Source organism: Perissodus microlepis, chromosome 11 (assembly GCF_051167445.1).
Source record: "Perissodus microlepis isolate ML-2025 ecotype Zambia chromosome 11, ASM5116744v1, whole genome shotgun sequence".
NCBI lineage: Eukaryota > Metazoa > Chordata > Actinopteri > Cichliformes > Cichlidae > Perissodus > Perissodus microlepis.
Genome location: NC_140471.1, coordinates 12,903,493 through 12,924,903, shown reverse-complemented (window position 1 = coordinate 12,924,903; position 21,411 = coordinate 12,903,493). Strand labels below are relative to the sequence as shown.

At 42.4% G+C, this 21,411-nt stretch overlaps 3 protein-coding genes across 3 annotated transcripts; 1 reads left to right on the top strand and 2 right to left on the bottom strand.

The window, feature by feature from the left end:
- The first annotated feature begins 58 nt into the window (after window positions 1-58).
- prelid3a (PRELI domain containing 3A) lies at window positions 59-4,371 on the top strand. Its single transcript, XM_084943835.1, has 7 exons — window positions 59-437; window positions 734-902; window positions 1,099-1,188; window positions 1,279-1,349; window positions 1,539-1,641; window positions 2,943-3,019; window positions 3,141-4,371. The coding sequence occupies exons 1-6, from the start codon at window positions 406-408 to the stop codon at window positions 3,012-3,014; spliced, it is 537 nt and encodes a 178-aa protein (XP_084799961.1). The 5' UTR covers window positions 59-405; the 3' UTR covers window positions 3,015-3,019; window positions 3,141-4,371.
- Window positions 4,372-5,761: 1,390 nt separating this feature from the next.
- fbxo32 (F-box protein 32) lies at window positions 5,762-12,693 on the bottom strand. The gene is made up of 9 exons (XM_084943833.1): window positions 12,405-12,693; window positions 11,794-11,918; window positions 11,437-11,486; window positions 11,217-11,309; window positions 8,767-8,860; window positions 7,997-8,181; window positions 7,686-7,868; window positions 7,188-7,331; window positions 5,762-7,053 (listed from the first exon to the last, which is right to left on the bottom strand). The coding sequence occupies exons 1-9, from the start codon at window positions 12,515-12,517 to the stop codon at window positions 6,964-6,966; spliced, it is 1,077 nt and encodes a 358-aa protein (XP_084799959.1). The 5' UTR covers window positions 12,518-12,693; the 3' UTR covers window positions 5,762-6,963.
- A 3,232-nt stretch (window positions 12,694-15,925) lies between these two features.
- LOC146377335 (kelch-like protein 38) lies at window positions 15,926-20,197 on the bottom strand. Its single transcript, XM_084945010.1, has 5 exons — window positions 19,811-20,197; window positions 17,529-18,740; window positions 17,302-17,443; window positions 17,105-17,210; window positions 15,926-16,854 (listed from the first exon to the last, which is right to left on the bottom strand). The coding sequence occupies exons 2-5, from the start codon at window positions 18,737-18,739 to the stop codon at window positions 16,565-16,567; spliced, it is 1,749 nt and encodes a 582-aa protein (XP_084801136.1). The 5' UTR covers window position 18,740; window positions 19,811-20,197; the 3' UTR covers window positions 15,926-16,564.
- Window positions 20,198-21,411: the final 1,214 nt, after the last annotated feature.

Sequence of the window (21,411 nt, the reverse complement as noted above, 5' to 3'; positions counted from 1 at the left end):
AAAACCAGTGTCGTCGACTCATCGGGACACTCGCGCTTGGATTTTATTCTGAAATGTGCGACCTGACTCCTGTATCTCACTATGTGACTTGACGCTACTTGCCTCCGCAGCTGCACCGGCTTCTTTTGTGTCCTAGCGGGACGATTTACTTGAATTCATCCATTATAGGCCATCTGCCTGTCGTCGCCGTGACGCGGGGATCGCAGGGTGTTTTGCGCAGTCATTACGCGAAGCTGATATGCGGAGAAAAGCTGGGATGTGTTCCCTGGACTCACTGCATTGATGTTCGCGAGCTTCTGTCATCACAGGCCTCATTCTCCCATTACTGGAGCTAGTTCCTCATTATAATGGTGCGGTGAAAAGGGCGTTTTGTTCCACGATAAGGTCAACAGACTGGCATATAAAATGAAGATTTGGAGCACGGAGCATGTTTTCAGGTTGGTCAGCACACTGAGCCGGCATGTCCTTGTCTTTAACTGAATGTAACCCGGTGCTTTAAACGGTGAAGCTCATGGCTCCATATCTCCAGTCAGTCTGCTCTATGTTAAGTCATGATGGTAAGTCTTAAATGGGTTTGACACCAGGAGGCATGCCACTGATGATGTTTCAAGGATGATCACTAACCACACCTGTCCAAGCCAGAGTGTGTCTTTCAGAAACCAACAATGGAAGATTTTTGATGGCTGCTGTTGTAACCACATTTAAACGTTATCTTGTACTGGTCTGTGTGCAGTTACCCTTGGGAGACGGTGATCAAGGCTGCTATGAGGAAGTACCCCAACCCCATGAACCCTAATGTGATCGGGGTGGACGTGTTGGACCGCAGTCTGGACACAGAGGGCCGGCTTCACAGCCACAGACTCCTCAGCACAGAGTGGGGCCTACCGGCTATCGTCAGAGCGGTCAGTCATCAGCAGATACAGATATATGAAATGGTTCTCAATGTCTTGCAGGGGTTCTGTTGAAGTGTTTCAAAGGAATGACAGCACAACAATTCATTCACCTGAAGTGACTACAAACAGTAATTAGGCTGTTGCCAGTACAGGTTTGATTGCTGGTGTGATTTAGTGTGTCTGTGCTGTATATTTCTGTCTGTAGATACTGGGAACCAACCAGACACAGACCTATGTGAAGGAACATTCCATAGTTGATCCAGAGGAGAAAAAGATGGAGTTGTGCTCAACAAATGTAAGTTAATACGGAGGCTTGCAGCTTGATAAATGCTTTTAAACAAAGTGTGGCACAGACTTTGTCACCATCTACCCTTTTATTTTCCAGATCACTCTAACTAACCTCATATCTGTGGATGAGAGGCTTCTTTACAGACCACACCCAGAAAATCCTGAGGTGTAAGTAGTCTAACTTTTATTTTGTTTGCGTGTGTTTAGAATGAATACCATCAGTCCATTTTTAAAGGGCTAAGAGATAGGAGCCAGAATCAATGTGACACTATTTTTTTTTTTGCAGAAACAAGATGTTACGGTAATGTTTTTCTGTTTAATGATGTCTCTGCCATCGCCTGTGCTCTCTCTGCTCAGGACTGTCCTGACCCAGGAAGCCATCATTACAGTGAAGGGAGTCAGTCTGGGCAGCTACCTGGAAGCCATGATGGCCAGGAGTATGTCAGCTAACGCCAGGAAGGTAACACATAATATGTTTGTCTTTTTATTTGTCTTTTGCACCCTGATTTGATGATGAATGCTGATTCAAATAATACAGTCTTTGCATGTCTTCTAAGTGGGCCTCTGCTTTCTCTGCTAGTTTCTTTACCACTCTGGCAGAAACACAGTCAGTGGTTTATAGGGATGGGTACCGGTATCCGGTGCCATCATGGCACCGGTTCTGACATAAACAGTAGTAACCAGACCGAAAAGCAGCGCACATTTCGGTGCTTTGTTTCGGTGCTTTTTTTCCTGAGCTGTGATACACTTTAGATTCTAGCCAATCATTTTATGTTTCCGAGGATAGTAGGCGGGGCCAGGTACGTACGTTCTTTTAGAGCAGAGCTACAGATTAAAAATGCCCAAGGCGAAGCGGTCAAAGTCTGGCTGTACTTCACAGCAAAATATGCAAACTCAGCAGCCTGCAACAAGTGCTTTAAGGTGATACTGTGATACTGTCAAAGGAGGTAACACCTCAAATCTGATGAAACACCTGGCGACGCATAGCGGGTTTTTTTTTAAAAGCCGAGAAATGCGCCGTATTTGATAGCTTGCTGCGAGACCTCACACCGAGCACATCTACTGCGGGTGGGTTGCCTGTTATCGGACCCGGAGTTAGCAACATCCCCCAAAAACACGAAGAGGAGAGTCCTGGCCCCTAGCCCTGCCAGTGTAGCAGAAATGATGACGGATGATGATGGCAGCAGCAGCCGTTCTTCTCTGCGTGAGTAGCTTAATGTTGTTCGTGTGTAATTTACGTTGAGTAGGCTAACCACGTTATTAAATTAATGCATGTAAGGTGAACTAGCAAACACCATCGTAGTTACATGCGGCTGTCTTCTTGTTTGATGGCAGATACTCCCTCCCTGGCCAAAAAGGCTAAAATGACCAAAGAAAAAGTGGAAAACAGTTAAACATGAGAGGTTTTTGGACAAAGTTTGTGTTTTTTCCATTGTTTAAGCACTGCTTCCAGCCAAGAATGTTACCATATATGCCCCATAGCTGCAGAAAAGGCTAACATTGTTATCTTTTTACAAAAAAAACAGCTGAACATGAGAGGTTTTTGGACCAATTTTGTGTTCTCCATTCTTTAAGCACCGGTTTGAGCACCGTTTAAGCACCGGCACCGTTTCAAAAGTACCGGTTTGGCACCGGTATCGGATAAAACCTAAACGATACCCATCCCTAGTGGTTTACAACCCCACCATGATGTTCACTGGCCAGTCTCTGGGCCTTGGTCTTGTTTTTAACCTTTCTTTCTTTCTCTCTGTGAATCTGTAGGGTTGGGATGCTATTGAGTGGATTATTCAGAACTCTGAAAGAGAAAATGTTCCTCTCTGTGACATTTACTAACGCTGGTAACTCTTCTTTTTGCCTTTCTTCGCAACTTTCTTCTTCATTCTTTCCTCTGAAAATCCCCAAAGTTGTAAGTGCACAGAAGCCATAAAATTCTTAGAGCTTCTTTGTTTGAATTTACAGATGTTGAAGTGTACAGTGGCAACTATTTTCCCCAGCTACACCTCATAAACAACTGGCGATCCTCAGCATTTCCAGCATTTCTCTGGCCGGTGGTGGTCTGAGAGGTTTTTTTTCTGGATTTCTGTCTGAAACAGCACTGGAAGAACAAACAAAAAGTAACATTTTTGCCAAAGCTGAATGATTATTAAAAAATATTAGAGTAGATTTTAAGAGATAAGGGGCCAACTGTGGTAGGCATAACTCATTGCTCACTGACTACTCATTAACTCATTAGCTGTTTAAAGAAGTGTTAGCTAAACAGAGAGCTGCATCAGCTTCACTGAAGGACCACCTGAAAACACTGTTTGAAATATTATATTACAGATGACTTTCACACCATGCCATATTATTTTTAAAACTCTAGGGAGGAAGGATGCAAAAGGCGATGACGTGGTACAATGTTACTAATATGCAACCAACTTCATGATTTTATTTGAACTAATGTAGATTTTGTGTAGTGTCACACAACAGAGACTATAGTAGGAGTTTAAATTGGAAAGTTTTTATTGGTGCTTATTACTTGTTACAACGGGGCACAGACTGTAGATCATGTCCGCATGATAGTAGTAAAAAAAAAAAACAGCAAGAATGTGGGAGTGGGAAGAAAAATATTTAGATAGACAATATCAGTTCTTTGACTTACTATCACAAAAACAAGATGGGAATGTATCATTAACATCGCCTTCTTTCTGTACTCTCAAAGCATCAATACATCGGCTTCTTTTTGATGTAGCATGGGCAGCAGGTTTGCAAGCAGGTTACTGAGGAAGAGGAGGATCGTGCAGGTTATACAAACACACACAGGCTAAACCATTTATAATGGCCTTAAGATGATGCCTGTGTATTGTTGCTTTGAGGGCAGTGCAATGCCTTTGCCAGTCACACCTGTCATGCTTCCACATGCTGAACTACTCCATAACCTGTATACCCTGAGGAGCAGGGCAGTACTGTATGTGCAATTCTGCATTGGGAGAAGCACAGCGTGCTGAATCAGCTTTCTGAGTAAAATTTCAAAAATTACATATTTGTATAAATATTATTTATTTAACAATGTGTGATAAAACGTAAATTATTTCATGTGTGTGTGTGTTCATTTCATGGGAGAAAAACGTTACATTTTCTTTTTCTTTTTTTTATTTGTAACTTGAAACAGTTGTCTTTCTGCAATGATTAAAAAAGTGTTTGAAAAATTGCTGAAGTCATTTAGATTTTCACTTCACAGCCGCAGTGTCATTTTATAGCATGAATCTCTCTATACAAGGCTGACACTGCCTGAATTCTTTGGTTTGTGTCTTTAACACTCACATTTGAAAAGAAGCATAAATCTGAGGCAAACTTCTCAGTAACTGTTGCACCATGACCACAGTGAACATACCAAGAGTTTTTTAAACTGCAGTGTAGTTCATCATTTGTCCAATTGGGGGCACACAGATACCTATGGTGCGGCCTCTGTTCACCTCCAGCAAGAAACCTAGAAAATGTTTAAAAATTGTCCTCATGTAAGCTCATTGTATACGCCGTTCAATAAGTAAAGGAAACTTTTTTTTTTTAAATTAACGGCGCACTTAATGATCACGGTATTACACAAAGTCAGTTAAACTTAAGGGATATCAGTCTATGGAGTTTTGTGAATTCATTATGCTTGCTTTGGTAAACATGAAAGTTATGAGGTTCACCGATTAGGGGAAAAATTACAAGACAACCCCCCTAAGAGGGAATGGTTTTACAGGTGGTGCCCACAGAACCATTGCTCTCTCCTTTTCCCTGCTGCCTGATTTCTCTCTAAGCCTGCTTTTTTCTTGCATCCTTATCACTACTGGTAACATGAGACAGTACCTGCAGCCCATTCAGGCTGCACAGGTAGACCAGGTCCTCCAAAATGGCACATCGATGTATGCTGTTGCAGGAATGTTTACTGTCTCAAAAGTGTTGCAGAGATCCCACGAGAGGGGCCATTACACAGGAAGAGAGGGAGATAACCCAGCAGCACCAGTATCTGCTCCTTTGTGCAAGAGAATGGGGTGCCAGTGTTGGGCCTGGCAATTCTGGTGTTACTAAGAGAATGCACACTAAGCTGCATGGTACTGGTCTGAGAACTCCAGTCCCACTAAATGATGTCAGGACATCATGCCAAGTCTGTTACTTCCCATTTTGGTCAGAAACATGCAGACAAGGAGCCAGCTGGAGGTATTTTTGGAGGACTCTAGCAGCACTCATGCTTGCACAAAATAAGTCCTGCCTAGCTCTCCTCAGATCTTCACACACTGGAAACTGTTCTCAGACACACACACACACAGTACCACCCTGGAGGAGCTGGACTACCTGTCTAACCTCCTGCTACCAGAAGTGATGGGGAAACTAGCAAGAAGCTCCCTTATTTTGCAGTTGTTTCCACTCCAGAGCACTTGTCACTTTCATTTGCACCAAGGAAAGTGAACTGGTATACAATGGATTCTGCTTCCTAACTGGACAGATTGATTCCTTGAAGTTTAACTGTGTGTTATACCATGATGATCAAGTGCTCTATGCATTTTTTTTCCCCCCATAGAAAGGTGTAGCGACTACTCAGAAATGACACCAGCTTTAAGGGCTTTTTTGCCCCCCTTTTATTAATTGAACAGAACATAAAGAGAATGCATTGCATAGCATGTACATCATTTTTCACTGTCTGATCAGTGAAAAAAAAAAAAAAAAAGTGAGTCTGGGTCAGACTGCACTTTTCCTTCAAACCCAAGTGCACAAGCTGAGCCGCTTGCCAAAAATCTCATTAAGTAAACACAATCAGCTCGATGTCATGCGGGATATCTCAAACAGTTAACTTTGGTGTGAGAGCCTCAGAGCTTAACCCTTCTGTAAATGAGACACTTGATGTTTAAAATGATAATAAAAAAATAAAAATAAAAAAAATAACAGCATTAGGATCTGAAAGCATTGCAAACAAGGCACAAGCTGTACCTATACGGCTTCAAGTTTCATGATAAAGGCACACACCACTGTTACACTGACTTTGATAACAATCTTTGGTAATACTGCACTCATGTGCTGCGGCTGTATCGCCTGCAACAGGAAAAAAGAAAATCAAATCCATATAAAAGTGAAAAAAGAAATCAAAATAGAAAAGACTATGACAGTGAGTCAACGTGTCAAAGCAATCATCACCCAGTCTAAACGGTTATTTACAACTCGTGCTTACATTCATTTTCTCTTAGGTACCGCTGCAACCTAACATTTACTTTTCTTCATCCCAGTTACAAAAATGAATATTAGTACAGACTCCATCTAAACACCAAGCACACTGCACCTCCCCATATGAGCAATAACAAATACAACTTTAAAGAAATCGCTCTTCTTCCTTTGAATAGAACAATTACTGGAACCACTGAAATACAAGATTAAAATAAAAAACAAAATCCAAAAAAAAAGGTGCTCAAATCTAAAGTTGAAAAGGTGCTTTTACTTTGCAAGTGTAATTTCAGAAAACACATTAAACTAAGATTGAACTCCAGCAGTTAAGTATTCCCTTCATTTCCTTCGCATGTAGCCCGATTTCCTCGACATCACTGCTGCTCTTCGTCACGTCCACTAGCTTTCCACAGTTAACCCACTCTGATGGGTCCTCGGTGCTCGCTCAAAAGAAACCTGATTGCATAACTGTCCCGCTGCCTCAGCACTCTCCAGTCTCTTCTAAAATACATCCAAGAATCGTGATATTAAAGAAAACAATATGTACAGCAGTATTTACAGTCCGATCATCGGGATTCGGGGCGTCTGTGTGTGGAAGGGATCAGAATTTGAAAAGATTGATAAAGTCTTGAGGGGAGAGGGACATGGTGCAGCTTTCTGGGTTGTTGGCTGTGCAGGGGTGGTTTATATCCTGAAATAAAACAAGAAAAAGAAACATTGCATGAATTTATAATGCCTTTTCCCCCCTCTGCTTTAAAAACAAGAACATTTAGTTTCACATCTACATTGATCAAGTGCAAAATGAAAGAGAATGAAGAAGAGTACCTTCCAGAAAAGGATGTGGCAGTGTGTGCAGAAGTGCAGGGTGTCGCTGTATTGCTCTCTGTGAGGATAGCAGCGGCTCAGCTTAAAGTACATTTTTTTCCACTCCAGGTGACCTTTATCTGACACCATCAGCCGCTTCCGGATCTAAAATATAAGACAGGCTTTTAAAAAATGTTACTCAAAAAAGAAAGAAAAAAAAAATACTTCAGGCTTTTATTTTATTCATATACTACTAGTCACACAGAGTGAGATTTTAGAAATTTTAATAGATAGTTTTGTCATTTGGGGGCGGGGGGTGTCTATCCTGTAAAGCTTCTCTGTAACCCACTTTAGCCTATAGGTGAGAATCCCTCACTCACTTATCAAATGCATGCCTTTTGAGCATGGCGCTGGGTTACTGCCTCCCATTTTCCAGGCTAGCTTTATCACAGATGCCATAAAGGCCATCTGAACATTCCACGTACGCAAGTGTTTGCATTCCCTTAAATTTCTACATGCCTGTCTGTCTGTGAAGTGGTACTGGCAGAGTTTCTTCCACAACAGCCGGTCCTCTGTGAGGGTCCCCAGCTCCGGACACACTTGGCCCAGGCTGACCAGGTCTCTGCCGTCAGAGAGACTGTGCATGATGTTCAGCTGCAGACTGGCAGGCAGGTCAGTCAGAGTCATGCCTGTATTTGTTGGCTAAAAAAAAAAAAAAAAAAAAAAAAAAAAAAAAGAGATGAGAGAAAAGAAAAAAAAAAATCTATGATATAATAAAGATTTGCACTTCAGAGCCCCTCTGGAGTTCTGCATTGTAGGCAGATGCTTACCCTATTGATCTGGATGTTGTCCAGCTGTTGCTGCCACTGCAGGATGTTCTCCATTCGGTGTACCCAGATGTTGATGTTCCCCACCAGCACAGACTTGCCCATGTCCTGAACGAGCCCACACAGCGAGACATATAGGGTCTGCAGCAGCTCTTTGATGGGGCGGACGTTCTGCTGGTCATCGAGGACTGTGGAGAGTTGGTCAATAGCCAAGATTAATGACCACAATGATACAATCAAGTTTCAAGCCAAGTAGACAGCGACTCCTCAAAACAAAAAAATAAGTTAAATAAAAATTATTTTAAAAAAAAATCTCTATTAAACTAAATATTTGGGTGTGATGGAACGGCCCCGCAGAACTTCAAATATTTGGCAAAACAGTTTCATAACGCTACCTAAACAACCTGAATCTGTTTAGCAGAAGGAACATTTAGTTTACACTGTGACTTGCACTCGGGTCTGGTGACTGTCAGTGTTTTTCAGCGTGCCACTAAAGCACTGAACTCCATCCCCAGCCTTCTTCAGACATCACAAAGGTTCATTTCATCATATATCGAAAGCTTCAGCTTTGCTATACCTGCATTATTTCTGTTTACACTTTTGAGAAAGTAAGATGAGAAGAGTCCACTACGCTGTATACACGAGCTTAGCAAAAACTAAGTAGAGTGAGGGGCAAATATTTAAGAACAGCACAGGGAAACAAAACGACATGAAAAGAAAATCATCTGACACACAAAAAGACTGAAATGAAGAGGCAGGAGATCAGAGCTCACCTTTCTGTACCACTCTTTCCAGAATGTTCATGTAGTTCTTCTGCGCCACTCCACTGAGTGAGGGGAGCTGGGACTTGGCAATAAGCTCCAGGAGCTGGAGGAATGGGGAGGTGGGGGGGAAAAAAAGAAACATAAATTTCATCCTGTCTGCAAGTGAGACGCTCTGTTCCACTGCCGTGTTTCTTAAAGATTGTTATGCTGCATTCTTACGAAGCACTTGGTTCTAACAATAATTGCTGCCTAGAACAACTTTGGAGACGTTCCATGTGGTCATTTCTCTCAAGTGAAGCTGTGGACGTCTAACAGCATTCTAGGGCTTTTATTAGGGGAAGAAGCTACTCGGAAAGGTGTTGGATAAGAGCCCAGGCTGTCAACAAGGTCAGCCACCCCATGCCGGCACAAACAAGCTTTTAATCGTTTGAGTCCTGGTTTTCCTGTCATGTGAATTAGCCGAATCATTTGACAGAGTGTGCGTGACTGTGTAAGCGTGTGTGTGTATGTATGTCTGTCTGTTGCCGTTGGCTAGCGGACAAACAGCGGGTTCCAACAGGGTGGCATGTCTGGCATGCAGCAGATGCTGTGACATCATGGAGAAACTCTGGCTCATTTTGACCACGTCATGACCTTTGTTTGTATATGAGCATACTGGTAAACTGCGGGGTACTTTCTGGGGTACTGGGATACTGAAAAATAAGAACCAGCCAATCAGCCATCTTAATAATGCGTCATTTTTAACCAAAATGACCTTTTTTGACCCTTTTCATCCTCACGCTCCCTGTCAGCTTTGCCATTTTTAAGCTTCTTCACTCCTTCCTCACTGTCTTTCCCCCCCCCCTCTTCCCAGCTCCATTCCTAAAACCTAATCCCGTGCCCTTCTTCTTTTAGCAGCTCATCAAGTGCTCCTCTCTTTGTAGAGCAGCCGGGCAGAACAATGTGCGTTTCCGTATCTACTTTTAGCTCCTGCAGTTCACTAAACTGCGCTTTATACTTTGGCGTGCGGCTCACACTTTTTCCACAAACACACCGACAGAATTAGACACGCCGCATCCTTTTGTTATTATGTGCCATCTCTGCATTAATGGTCATTTTAAAGTTACACATGGCTCGTCCTTGAAATAACCTACGTTCACTGGCTGTGAGATGAAAAAAAAGAACAAAGAAAAAAACAAAAACAAATGGAGGACCACTTGCCTTGTCATGGAAGAATCTGATCTGTGTAACTGAGAGTTAAATGAACCCGCAAATGCCATCAGACACAACCAGTGAAGAGCAGTGACCTAGGACACTGTGTCCAGACCAGGCGCTAGTGTTTCACAGCCATATTGTTCTTTGGGCTTACCACACTACACTGAACTCGTTAACTGGAACCTGAACTAAAAGGTCAATCCCAAACTCCAACAGAGATGTTAACAAATAGATTTACTGCAGATATTTGGCTAACTCCTAACACTTATCTGGACTACCAGATTATTTTGTATTCCGATAAGATTAGAGCCCAATCTCCATTTATGGGTTTGACACTGTATAAAATACGATCCCCTGAAACCTCACTGTTCTGCCAAGAGAAAGTTTTCTTGTGTCCTCCTGAAGAAGGCTACAACTCATTTAAATGCTTCCTTATATAAGAACGACACACAGATACTCAACATAGAGAGGGAAAAAGAAAGACAGAAATGTGACACTGGACCACTGGATGAGTGAGGAGAACACATAAGGAGGGTGTTTAACCTGGCAGAGGCCAACGTATCTGTGTTTGTGTTTGCAGAGGGGTCTGAATCATCTGACTACCACCGGGTTTGGTTTCGTAAAGCAACTGTCAGGTGGTCGCACCTCACTGCACAGCTGTCACCCTCCTCGTGCATACACACTCCCCCACCTTCGCCTCACATGTGAGCACATGTGGGAGAGCTGGTGTTCAGTTCAGTGAGGAAGAAGCTCCAAATTCAACTAGACGATGGCAAGCGAGCATCACTTTTTCGTTCGTCTCTGTCAGGAATACCCACCAAGCTGAATCTGTTTAAACTCCGTGCACGTGTGGATGACTTTCATTAAAGAGTTTCCCGTGCATGGCCTTCCAGGTTTTCTGTTCGTATCCCACAATGCTACTGACACTAATATCTCCCAATTGGTCATTTAAGCTCACTACATGATCCATCTGTTCCTCGCTTAATCCTATGGGATACCAACATGCTTTGGCAATCATATTCCAAAACAAAAAGAGCCACACTGTGTCCCTACTTCAAACACACACTCCCTGGGTCCCTATCATCAGCACTGAGAGACTCTTGTCTGCAGAGCATTGATAAGAAGCTGGCAGAGGCCTACACACCCTCTTAACCTTAAGCCTTTCTGTGCCACTGACAAACAGATCTCCCATTAACAACCACGGAGAAAGACAAACAGAAAGAGACAGCACAAACTAAGAAGAAAGGAAAGAAACGAGAACTCACTCTGACAACGTAATTAAATCTCCTCGTGTCCTTGATGGCGCTGCAGAAATCTAAGCGGTTGAAGGCCTCTCCCAGTGTACAATATCCGTGGCGCTGGGAGAATTTAATTATCAGGGTATTAGATTGCATTCCTCAGCAGGAGTATAGTTTTCTCAGCATGTTTACATTAGCAATGACGATATGAAAAGTTGATGTGAAGCGGAATGAGTCGGTTTGTTACCTCCTTGGTGCTTCCTTTATGAACATAAATCCATTTTTCCCTGTGGAAATCTATGAGAAAGCAAAGTGTTTACGTTAGTGGCCTGCCCTCATTAAGCGGCTTATAAGCACTGTGACAAATGTATTCAGCACAAATAAGTTTTCAGAGCTGCCTTTGGAAAGGGAGTTTATGAAATGCAGGAAAATGACTGAACATCAGTGTCATAAGGAGGTGCTCCACCAATGCCTTCCCTTCCAGCTTTCTCCTGCTTGTATTACCTACTCGAACTTAAGTTTGATGCATTGCTATGTGATTTATGACTCCCACGCATTAAAACTAAATATTTTGCTTCCTTTTTTGTTTTTAATAAGGACTCACATGGGACTTTTGTGTTGTTGTTCATTAAGTCTTTTTTCCTCTTCTTGGCAGCCATGTCATAGCTGAAAGAAAGCAGCAGGTTCTCCTTGTTAAAACTCTCCTCCTCCTCGGCCTCTTTGCAGAAGCTGCAAAAACACAAGGACACATTTATTTATTAATTTATTTTGAACTGCAAACCACTTTAACCTTTTTCCTTCTACACAAAGAGCAACTCCAGCATCAATACCAAAGAAAAAAGTGTAACTTGGGCCTTGTTGAAATGACTGTAGCTCATCTGGAAAGTTTACAGATCTTTGTTAATCCACTCACTTGTTTAGGGGGGTTATTAATAGCTCGGTGATTAGCCTAGGAAAGTAACATAGCAACCAGAAACACACAAAGACACTGAGGTGAGTGAGAAGGAAACGACACCGAGGTGGAGGCCTATAGTTGTTTTTGGTTTTGGTTTTGTATGTGTGTCAGCCTGCTTCTGTTCATAATGCTGTTTGGACTTTTGAAGAAAGTCCCTCCTTCCTCCATCTCTCTCTAACCAAACAAAAGTGATGGCGCATTTCAATTTCCAAAGCTCCTCAGAGACAGCGCCATTTCTTAGCTCTCGGTTAATGACCAACCTCTGCACGGAGACATTGTTGTTTTTGTCGTCGGTTGTTGTCTTTTTCCATCCCTCTTCGGTTTTCACCCAGCTCTGACCCGGCGACCTCCAGTCCTGTCCGAGAAAAGGCATCCTCACTCGATGACGCTAACTTAGACAAAGTCAATAAATGTGTGAGAAATCTTTGGAAAGCCCTCTGATTTAGCTTATCATGTAACCACCCCCGCTTCTAAGTGCTTTGTTTTGCCCCCTGTGTTTCTAGCCTACTGTTGACATTGCGCAGCTCTTCTTTATATCCTCCAAGTGAGAACCCGGAAACACGCGAGCTCCGCCCACTTTGGAAACTTCCCCGCAACACGTGGCTTTGTTTATCAACTCCAGCGTTGCACAACCTCTCGGAGAAGCGAGCGGAGGAATCAACACTCCTCATGTCATGGAAAATAATGACAGGGGACACCAACAAATATTTTAACACATTGGAGGAAGGCGTTTTTTAATGCGTACAGACTATTATGTAACTTTGAGAAAGTCAATTTCAACTTCATTTTAAAGTAGCTGCTTGGACTTAGAGATGTTTTGTGTCTCTTTGCAGTCGTTTGATTGACTTGTGTGTACTCTTTGTGCTTGATTCATTTTTTTCTTCTGTTTTTTTTTTTTACATTGAGACACTGCTACTTCCCTGGCTGTGGTCGGAGTTCAGGTACAAGGAATAATCATTGTTACACTCATAAATCTACTATCACCACTGCTGTTTTTGATGACTGGGTTAAATATAAAGAAAATAACACTTGGTAAACAGAAAAATGATATACCACACAAATTTGCATGCTCAAACGAGAGCTGGGTTAAATTCATACTGATTTGATCCCATCTTCCTTAATCACTATTCAATAGTTTACAAATCAAGCATAATTTCCAACTATGCTTTGTAAGCCATCCTGCAGCAAACCTCTGACTTTGAGGAAGGCACACTGAAAACCTGCCTGTTCAAACAATACATTTTTTTAATGCCTGATGGATTTATGTTGAGAAAACACAGTTGTTGTTCAGGAAGCGGTCTGCTCAGCCTTATCAGCGCTCGCTTTATGACACTGTAAATCTATAAGGGGGAAAATTACACTGCAATATCACAGCTAAGTGCCCTGATTCTCGGTCTCACTCTGTATTATAAATAGACTGATTTGTCCTCTAGATTTTTCCAGGGTGTTTGGCCACACTGTGGATTGTGAAGGAGTGTGTTTGTGTCTGTATGTGTGTGTGTAATTCAGGGGGCTTACCAGTGTGTTTCAGTTTTCCCAAAATGGCCCAGATTGATCCGTGAAGACAGGATGAGGGTGTTTTGTTGACTTTGGTCCGCGTTACAAAAGATAGCGTTTACAGGTCACTGGGTCGGATCTTATCAGCTTCATTAAACATGTGACATGTTTACACATTAACCTGTGTGTGGCTTTTCGGAATACACATTAAAAGTTTATGTCTGTGTGTTTACAGCTTTAATCGCTTTTCTCATGCCAGCCTTGAGCTTTCAGTGCAATGACCAAGCGGTTCATTGAAAAAACAAAGATAAAAGCGATTGATGAAGAAGTGCCTTTAAGATCTTGCAACACACACCCTGGTCTGGTCAACCTGTCTTTTAGCTGCGGATATAAATGTCAACTTTCTAAAAATTGCTCCAACATAGCAAACACTTCTCAGTAAACTGCTGCAATGGCAGCTGTGCACGCATGTGTGTATCTCAATCCATGTGAGTGAGCGCTTACAATGCTGTCGTATATCACGACACGTTATATGATCAGGAAAAACATGTTATCACTGGCACATGGTTTCCCTCCAAGAAGCACTTGTGCTTTGACACATTAGGCCGTGCAGATGTGGCTCGTGTGGTTTTTGTGCTGCTGATGGTCACAAACTACCCTGCAGTGCTACAAATGTATTTCCGCTTCTTCTTCCTCTATTTATTTCTTTGCCTTTTTTTTACCGTGTAGAAAAAAAATCCACCTCAGACTGCGTATTACAACTTCATGGCTCAAGCTTTTGAAACAGATGTTTGTGGCTTTAATCTAACATCTTGATATATGTAGAAGGCCTGCAAACACTCTCTGCTAGATACAATAGAGCCATACGGGGCATATAATCTCAGCAGCTGCAGAGCTGTTTGTGCAGAAGTAGTTCCCCATATGGGTGACCATAGAGAGTGTGTGAGAAGTGGAACTGAAAAACCTCAAATGTATTACTGTGTGAACTTCAGGGTAATGCAGTAATATGCTGTGAGTCCCTGAAGTCTGATTAAGTCTATTTGTAGACTAGGCTGAATGGCAGGCTGGAAAGTCCCAGCAAGTGCAGTCAGTTAGTGACTGACCAAGAAGGCAGCTATGACCTAAAGAGTCTGGGTTTAGTTTACTCATGGAATGACCAATAATGTAGCCCTACAGAGCCAGCATGTGTGTATGTGATGCATAAATGTATTTTTTTAACTTTATACATTTTCTATATTTATATCTAGATAAATGTTTAAATATGCTGAAATATATCTTTCTCTGATATGTTTGTCAACTTAGAACCTAGGAAAGGTCGTCAGTGAATGATCTTTTCCACTCTCACCTCTGTCTGTTTTTGTTGTGATGTTGTGACCAGACACGGCAGCCGGTCAGCCTCACTTGAAACGCCAAACACTTTAATCACAAACACACACACACATATATATGCACACAGTTACACAAACACATACACCTGTTGCTGCTCCTCTTGGATGGGTTTCATCACTCGGTCAGGTTCTCTGTTGTGAAACCCCCGCTCATGAGTTTCTCTCGAGTCTTCGCTCACATCTGCCAGCTTGCACGGAAACCGGCCGGGCCACATGCCTCACGTGGTGTAACATTTGCCCTTCTTGTTTGTTGCTCAAAATAACATCAGATCACCTATAGTTTTTCCAGTCACCCATCCACACCACCTTGTCTCGGCCACTCCACCCACTGTCCCCTGGGCTCCGTTTGCTGGCAGCAAAACGACTGAAACATCTGACCCAGTGACTTATGGTTTCAAAAAAATGTCCCCTCTGGTCACATTGTGTTTACGCCATACGAAAGGCTGACATTACATTGCAGATGCCACTGATGAATAAAATGATGTAATCTCTTTAACTGCTGCTTAAACTTGCACTCTGCAATTATTCTATAGGAAGCTGTTTGTCCCGCATATCTTCAGATTTTTAGCATACATCTAATTTGTGAACCATAACAAATCAGTGAGTCAGATGGGATTCGTGGACTCAATTCCCACTGTCACAGGGCCAGCAATGATGTTCTCACTGGGTAAAAGTTCAGCATGTTCTTTATAAAAGGGTAACGTTTCGTGGTTACATTCTGTATCTCCATGTGTGTGGAGAACAGGAACCTGTCTGGACATGTTGAGATCCAACATCTCAACATGTGAGAGGGTTCAAACAGACATACGATGAGACATACAGGGCACCGGCTCAGATTGCGATTCACTGTCAACAGACCAAGAACTGCTGAGTCGTACTGTGGGGATGAAGAAAGACCACATATATAGACTGTGATTTTATTTTCAAGCTGTACAAAAACAGGGGCTAAAACCAGTAAACAACAGTACAAAAACATTAAACCTGAACATTTAGAACAAATAATTTCAGCATTTGATGCAAAAGTATGCTCGGCACCCAAAGTCCCAAAACAGTGGACCTTCTGGTATGCTTTTATTTTGATTTCAGCACTGCATTAACAATCTCTTGCTCTTTATCACGTGAATTTCACCACCATTTTCATTAAAGTGACAGAAATTGATCCAAGGCTTTGCTGCTCACATCAGCAGGCTCAAACCTACGAGCTGCGCACACAGCTTTGAGTTGCACCAATCGGTACACAACCCTCTTGATTTAAACATGACAGGTGAAATCTCTGGATTTAGAGCAGGCTGAAAATAGCACTCTCACCCATTGTGAAGCCAGACAGGTTAAGAGCAGGCTATGCAACAAGAGTCGTCTTCTTTTATGCGAGTCAGAGTCAGGCGTTAAACAACAACACGGAAAAGTCGTGGAATAAATAGTGCTTAACATTTAAACACTTTAGTTTTAAATTGAAAACATTAAAAAATGAAAATGACATTTGTTCTATAAAATATTGAAGTCAAAACAAAACAAAACACTACTGCCTGCCTAATTTATGATTTCGACCATGTCTGTGAGACACATGTGAGAGTCACGGAGCCGTGATCGAACAGTTTATAAGGCAGACTCCCTTTACTTGTCCATGTGTCTGTTTTCGGGTCGTAACACTCAAAAGCGTCCGAGTCTTCAATAACGTCGTGGCCATTGATGTAACGTCCGCCTGTTACATACAGCTTGTTACTGAGAACGGTGGCTGAATGGTGCATCCTCCTCTCCTTTAGGTTGGCACACTTGATGAATCGGTTGGCCTTGGTGTCGTATGCAATCATCCTCCTGGTGTATCCTGTGACAGAAAAGATATTATGATATATATATTCATATGCAGTAGTTTGGTATGTAGTGGTGATGAAATTGTAAAGTGATCCATCAAGAATTTTGCAAGAATCCCTTTGTTTTGGTGAAGAATACTGTAAAAATTCCATTTTCCTAATGGACTGTGTATGAAAGTTCAGTCCAAGCCCCCGGTGAAATGACACAGTTATCATTATCACATGTGCAGTTCATGTTTATTCTATCCTTCTTAGCCCTTTTACCTCCAATGATGTAGATTTTCTCATCCATGACCACAGCAGGAGCAGAAACATTCTTCACTGTTCTGTTCTCCATCTTAGACCACATGTTCCTGGCGATGTGATACACCTACGCAGGGGAGAGGAGAAATAAAAAGGGTGAATGAATAAATGTGAGTGGATGAAACAAATGACTGCAAAGGTAACAGGTGTAGTAATACCTGTATCATTCTGACAGGGTTGTGCATGGCATCCTCTCCTCCAAACATGTAGATCCTCTGGTTAGTAGCGGCCACCGCGGGGTGCAGTACAGCCTCAGGCATGGGTGCCATCGACTCCCACAGATTGAACATACTGTTGTACCTGATGAGAGCATTGAGAGATGTGTTTGCTCATGTGTGTCATTCTGTGTATGCAGAGTTTCTTGACTAAGGACGGACCATCTCACCTCTCCACGCTGCCTGTCAATCGCCTGTCAGGTCCAAGGCCGCCCAGGGCAAAGATGAAGTGGAGGTAGGAGATGCTCTGGTGGGCAAAACGTGGCTCTAACATAGGCTCTGCTGTCCGCCAGTGGTTGGTCTTAAGGGAAAGGGTGTAGACAGTTCTACTGACTTCACTGTTCTTCGGATTTGTGGTCAGACCTCCGATGACATAGAGGATACTGTGTAGGGCAACGTAGGAGGCTTTGTAGAGACGAACAGGCAGCTTAGCAAGCCACTGCCACATCTGGCTCCTCTCATCGAACACTATGGCCTCCCTTGAGGTTTGCTCGTTATTCTTCCTCCCTCCTACCACCACCAACATGTCATGATAGCTGTAGCGCCTTGGCGCAACCCAGGGATGTTTAAAGTCCGCTGCGATGCATTTTGTGCTAACAGAGAACATGAGGCGTCTAACAGATTCTATGAGTTCAGTGCAGAGGGTGGAGGACTGGATCAGAGGATCATTGGCTATGAACTGGAAGAGGTAGGTGGGGTGGATATATCGAAGGCGAACCTTCTTGAAAAGGTCACTGATAGCACCTCGCCTGGACAAAGGATCGTGATGGATCCAAGCAACAAGTGTCTCAAAAACCTGCTCCTCCTCTGCACAAAGGGAATCATCCTCCAGGTATCCCATGAGCTCCGGCAAAGACAGCTCACACAGGTCCTCAGATATTGACACGTCACAGAAGCTCTTCATGGCCATCTCTTTTGCTTTGTCTCTTAAACTTTTACAGCTCATGATATCAGAAAGTCTTATCATGCTCAAGCAGTTGTCTGGGCTAAGCTGCTCCTGCAGAAAACTCGAGCAGGCCTCAAAAAGGCGGCCATATTGCAACATGGATGCTGCCTGCATCAGAGCAAGCACGTCATCCATGCTGATGCTGATGAGTCCTGTGTAAACATAGTCGATAATGCTGCTCAGAATGGTGGACGTGATTCCCTTTAGGTCTATTTTGGTCTGCTGTCTCTCCACAAAGTTGTTGCAGAACATGGCTCTGAAGTAAGGGCTGCTGGACACCAGGACATTTCGGTGACAGGGGATCTCTGTATTATCTGAACACAGCAGCACATCAGTCAGGATGTTCTCCTGTCTCAGTCTGTTGAGCTGCAGGAGCAGGTTGGAGGACTGCTCTTTGTCTTTGAAATGGTAGACCTCACGTGCTGGTTGATCCATGCTGAGAAAAGAAAGCAGGCTCAGATTATCACGTGCAGCTTGTTATTCAAGCCTATGAGCAATGTGATCACATACTCACTGTGCTCGCTGTGAAGTTATGTTTATTGGCTTAATGCTGTCAGAATACCAGCTTTTTATTGTGTAGTTCGGTTAACATATTGGGATTCTTAGATGAGCTAAGTCCTTTCTGCTTTTTTCAGTGACTTGATGAACGAATATCCGAATGTATGAATCAATCAAGGAAACTATTTTCCTGCAAATACACATGATTAGCTTTTCCTAAAATTCTGCTCCAAATGTCTAGTTTTAAAGTTTGCAACCCTTTCAACTCATAACAGAAACATAATCTTTGTTCAGGCAATAGTTGGACCATATTTAGCCTTTTTAACCACACACAGATACTCAATGAGGTCTGCAGCATGGCTGTCTGATCATTTTGGAAACTAAGTTAAAAATTCTGATGAAACACCCACGAAATTATTTTTCTTGGTCAGGTGTCATGGGACAGATGACGATTTTGTGTTTTGTGTTTATGTGTGGCAGTGTTTATGTTTATGAGCTTCAAACGTTTTTTTTAAGGTCTTTAAAGTCAGTGAATGTAGCTCCATCTTTCCAAGTTCGTGCATTAGATATTAGTACAAATTGTGCAACCTAATGCACATGGTTAATACCAAATGTCACATACTGTCAAAACTAAGTATTAAATGCTGTACAGCTGTGGCTCAAGAGGTAGTGCAGGTCATATACTAATCTGAAGATTGGTGGTTCGATCACTGGCTGCTACAGTCTGAATGCCAAAATATCCTTGGGCAAAATACTCACCCATAGCTGCTCGTGTGAATGTTAGATAGAAAGAACTTATGCATAGGGAATAGGAGAAATGAGGCAAGTTGTATAAAGTGCTTTGAATGCTCAGAGTAGAAAAGCACTATATAAGAACCAGTCCATTTACCATTATAAATGAACATTTATTTCAGCATATGAAATAAGTTTGTAAGGTACTGCTAAGGTTAGACATCACACCGAGCAGATTCAGTCCTCCTTGCAGCCTTACATGAATACGGCTCTTACCTGTTGTGGTTCTTTCAGGGTTTCTTGGGGGTCCCACTGTGTTCAAAGTAAATTCTCAGCATCAAATATGATGTCTGAACATTCTCCTTCCCTGTCTTCCTCTTTCTTCTAGCATTAAATCGATGTGACTGTACGCTCCTCTCTCTTTGTAGAGGTGTGTTGCGCACTGTTTGTTGTTATGGTCTCTTTCCACGAGGCCTGTGTGTACATTCCTCCCCTAAAAATAGAGCTTGTCTTTGGCAGCACTGCTGCAGACACATGTGACATGCTAGAGAGCTGTCTCAGAGTCTGTCTGGATTTACCACCAAATCTGTATTGTTCCTTTATTTATTATTCTTTCTCTCTCCCTCTTCTTCTGATATTATGTTCTTCCTCTGTTTATCAAACCCACATGAGACCTCTCTTTTCTTCTTTATAGCTCGCATTCCTACTCACTCCATCAGCTCTATCTCTGTCTGGCACATGATTGCAGCAGTAAAAACGGCACTGATACTTGATAACACTCATTTTTGCTGGCTGCTCATTCTGCCGGCTGGCTCGTGGAACACACAGAGACATAAAAACAGGATTATGTTGCAGCAGAAGCGACATAAACAGAGCGATACAAGGAGGTTTCAGCAGGATTCCAGAAAAAAGAACATGGAAAACACTTTGGCCACAACATTACAAACAGTTCGCCACAAGTTCAGTGAAAATGTTTCCGATTTATGTAACCTCAGCCAGAGGCTTGGGTTTAATGGAGGAACATGAGAGGTGCTTTGTGTGTTGATCCTTCATGCATAAAGAAATATCCTAATTTAACTGTATATCAGCAACAGTTGCTTGCATTCCCTATCTTTGTGTGTTTTTTAAGCTCATTTCCATCTCATTTTTATGCTCTCTGAAACAGATAGAGCCTATACAGCAGCTTTCATGGAATGCGTCATTCAAAGTGGCAACAGGATATTCATTAAAGCTGGAGAAGAATCAAAGCTTGCTGGGTCTTTCTTAAATGTGGGCACTTAAATATAATTTTTTTTAAAAAATGAAAAGGCATTTTCAGTAATCGCAGTTACAAATGTGCCATGTTTTCTCGTGTTTGTGGGATTTTGTACAGAGCTTGGCAAATTCAAGATAAATAGCTGCCTGGGTTGCCATGGCAGTGTAGATTGTAGGTTATTGTACAACAGCACCAGCAGTTCACATCATAGAGCACTTGCACTTACTGGCCAACTTATGTTGACATCTTGTCCTGTTGCTTGTGGGCAAATGCGAGCATATCACTGCTTGCACAGTATAGCAACAATAACAACAACTAAATAAAGTGAAAATGAAGGCAGGCTGTAAACATCAAGAACTGAGGTCACAATAATCACACGTGTGATACCACAGGATAGTACTTCTTTGCATTATAAGCAGACACAACTAAACAGCGCCATCTAGTGGCCGAGCGTTGGGTAAATACACAATTCATTATGAAAAAGAAAAACAATTTCCTTTCTAATTAACGCTTAAACCTTTGTTGTTTGTGCTTACGGGGTCCTCAGTGACAGTACACAACAAAGACATCATTTATATTCCAATAAACTAAAGTGTTGGGTTTTTTTTTTTGCCTGCTAATT

What these genes read in the sequence shown, in the direction of transcription:
- prelid3a (XM_084943835.1), top strand. Translation starts at nt 406, where the DNA reads ATGAAGATTTGGAGCACGGAGCATGTTTTCAG. An exon ending in CACCCAGAAAATCCTGAGGT is followed by an intron (nt 1,350 to 1,538) that starts GTAAGTAGTCTA and finishes CTCTCTGCTCAG; the next exon opens with GACTGTCCTGACCCAGGAAG. An exon ending in TGTCAGCTAACGCCAGGAAG is followed by an intron (nt 1,642 to 2,942) that starts GTAACACATAAT and finishes GTGAATCTGTAG; the next exon opens with GGTTGGGATGCTATTGAGTG.
- fbxo32 (XM_084943833.1), bottom strand. Translation starts at nt 12,517, where the DNA reads ATGCCTTTTCTCGGACAGGACTGGAGGTCGCCGGGTCAGAGCTGGGTG. An exon ending in AACAATGTCTCCGTGCAGAG is followed by an intron (nt 11,919 to 12,404) that starts GTTGGTCATTAA and finishes GTGTTTTTGCAG; the next exon opens with CTTCTGCAAAGAGGCCGAGG. An exon ending in ACAACATCCAGATCAATAGG is followed by an intron (nt 7,869 to 7,996) that starts GTAAGCATCTGC and finishes TTTTTTTTTTAG; the next exon opens with CCAACAAATACAGGCATGAC.
- LOC146377335 (XM_084945010.1), bottom strand. Translation starts at nt 18,739, where the DNA reads ATGGATCAACCAGCACGTGAGGTCTACCATTTCAAAGACAAAGAGCAG. An exon ending in TTGACAGGCAGCGTGGAGAG is followed by an intron (nt 17,444 to 17,528) that starts GTGAGATGGTCC and finishes TGCTCTCATCAG; the next exon opens with GTACAACAGTATGTTCAATC. An exon ending in ACCCTGTCAGAATGATACAG is followed by an intron (nt 17,211 to 17,301) that starts GTATTACTACAC and finishes TCCCCTGCGTAG; the next exon opens with GTGTATCACATCGCCAGGAA.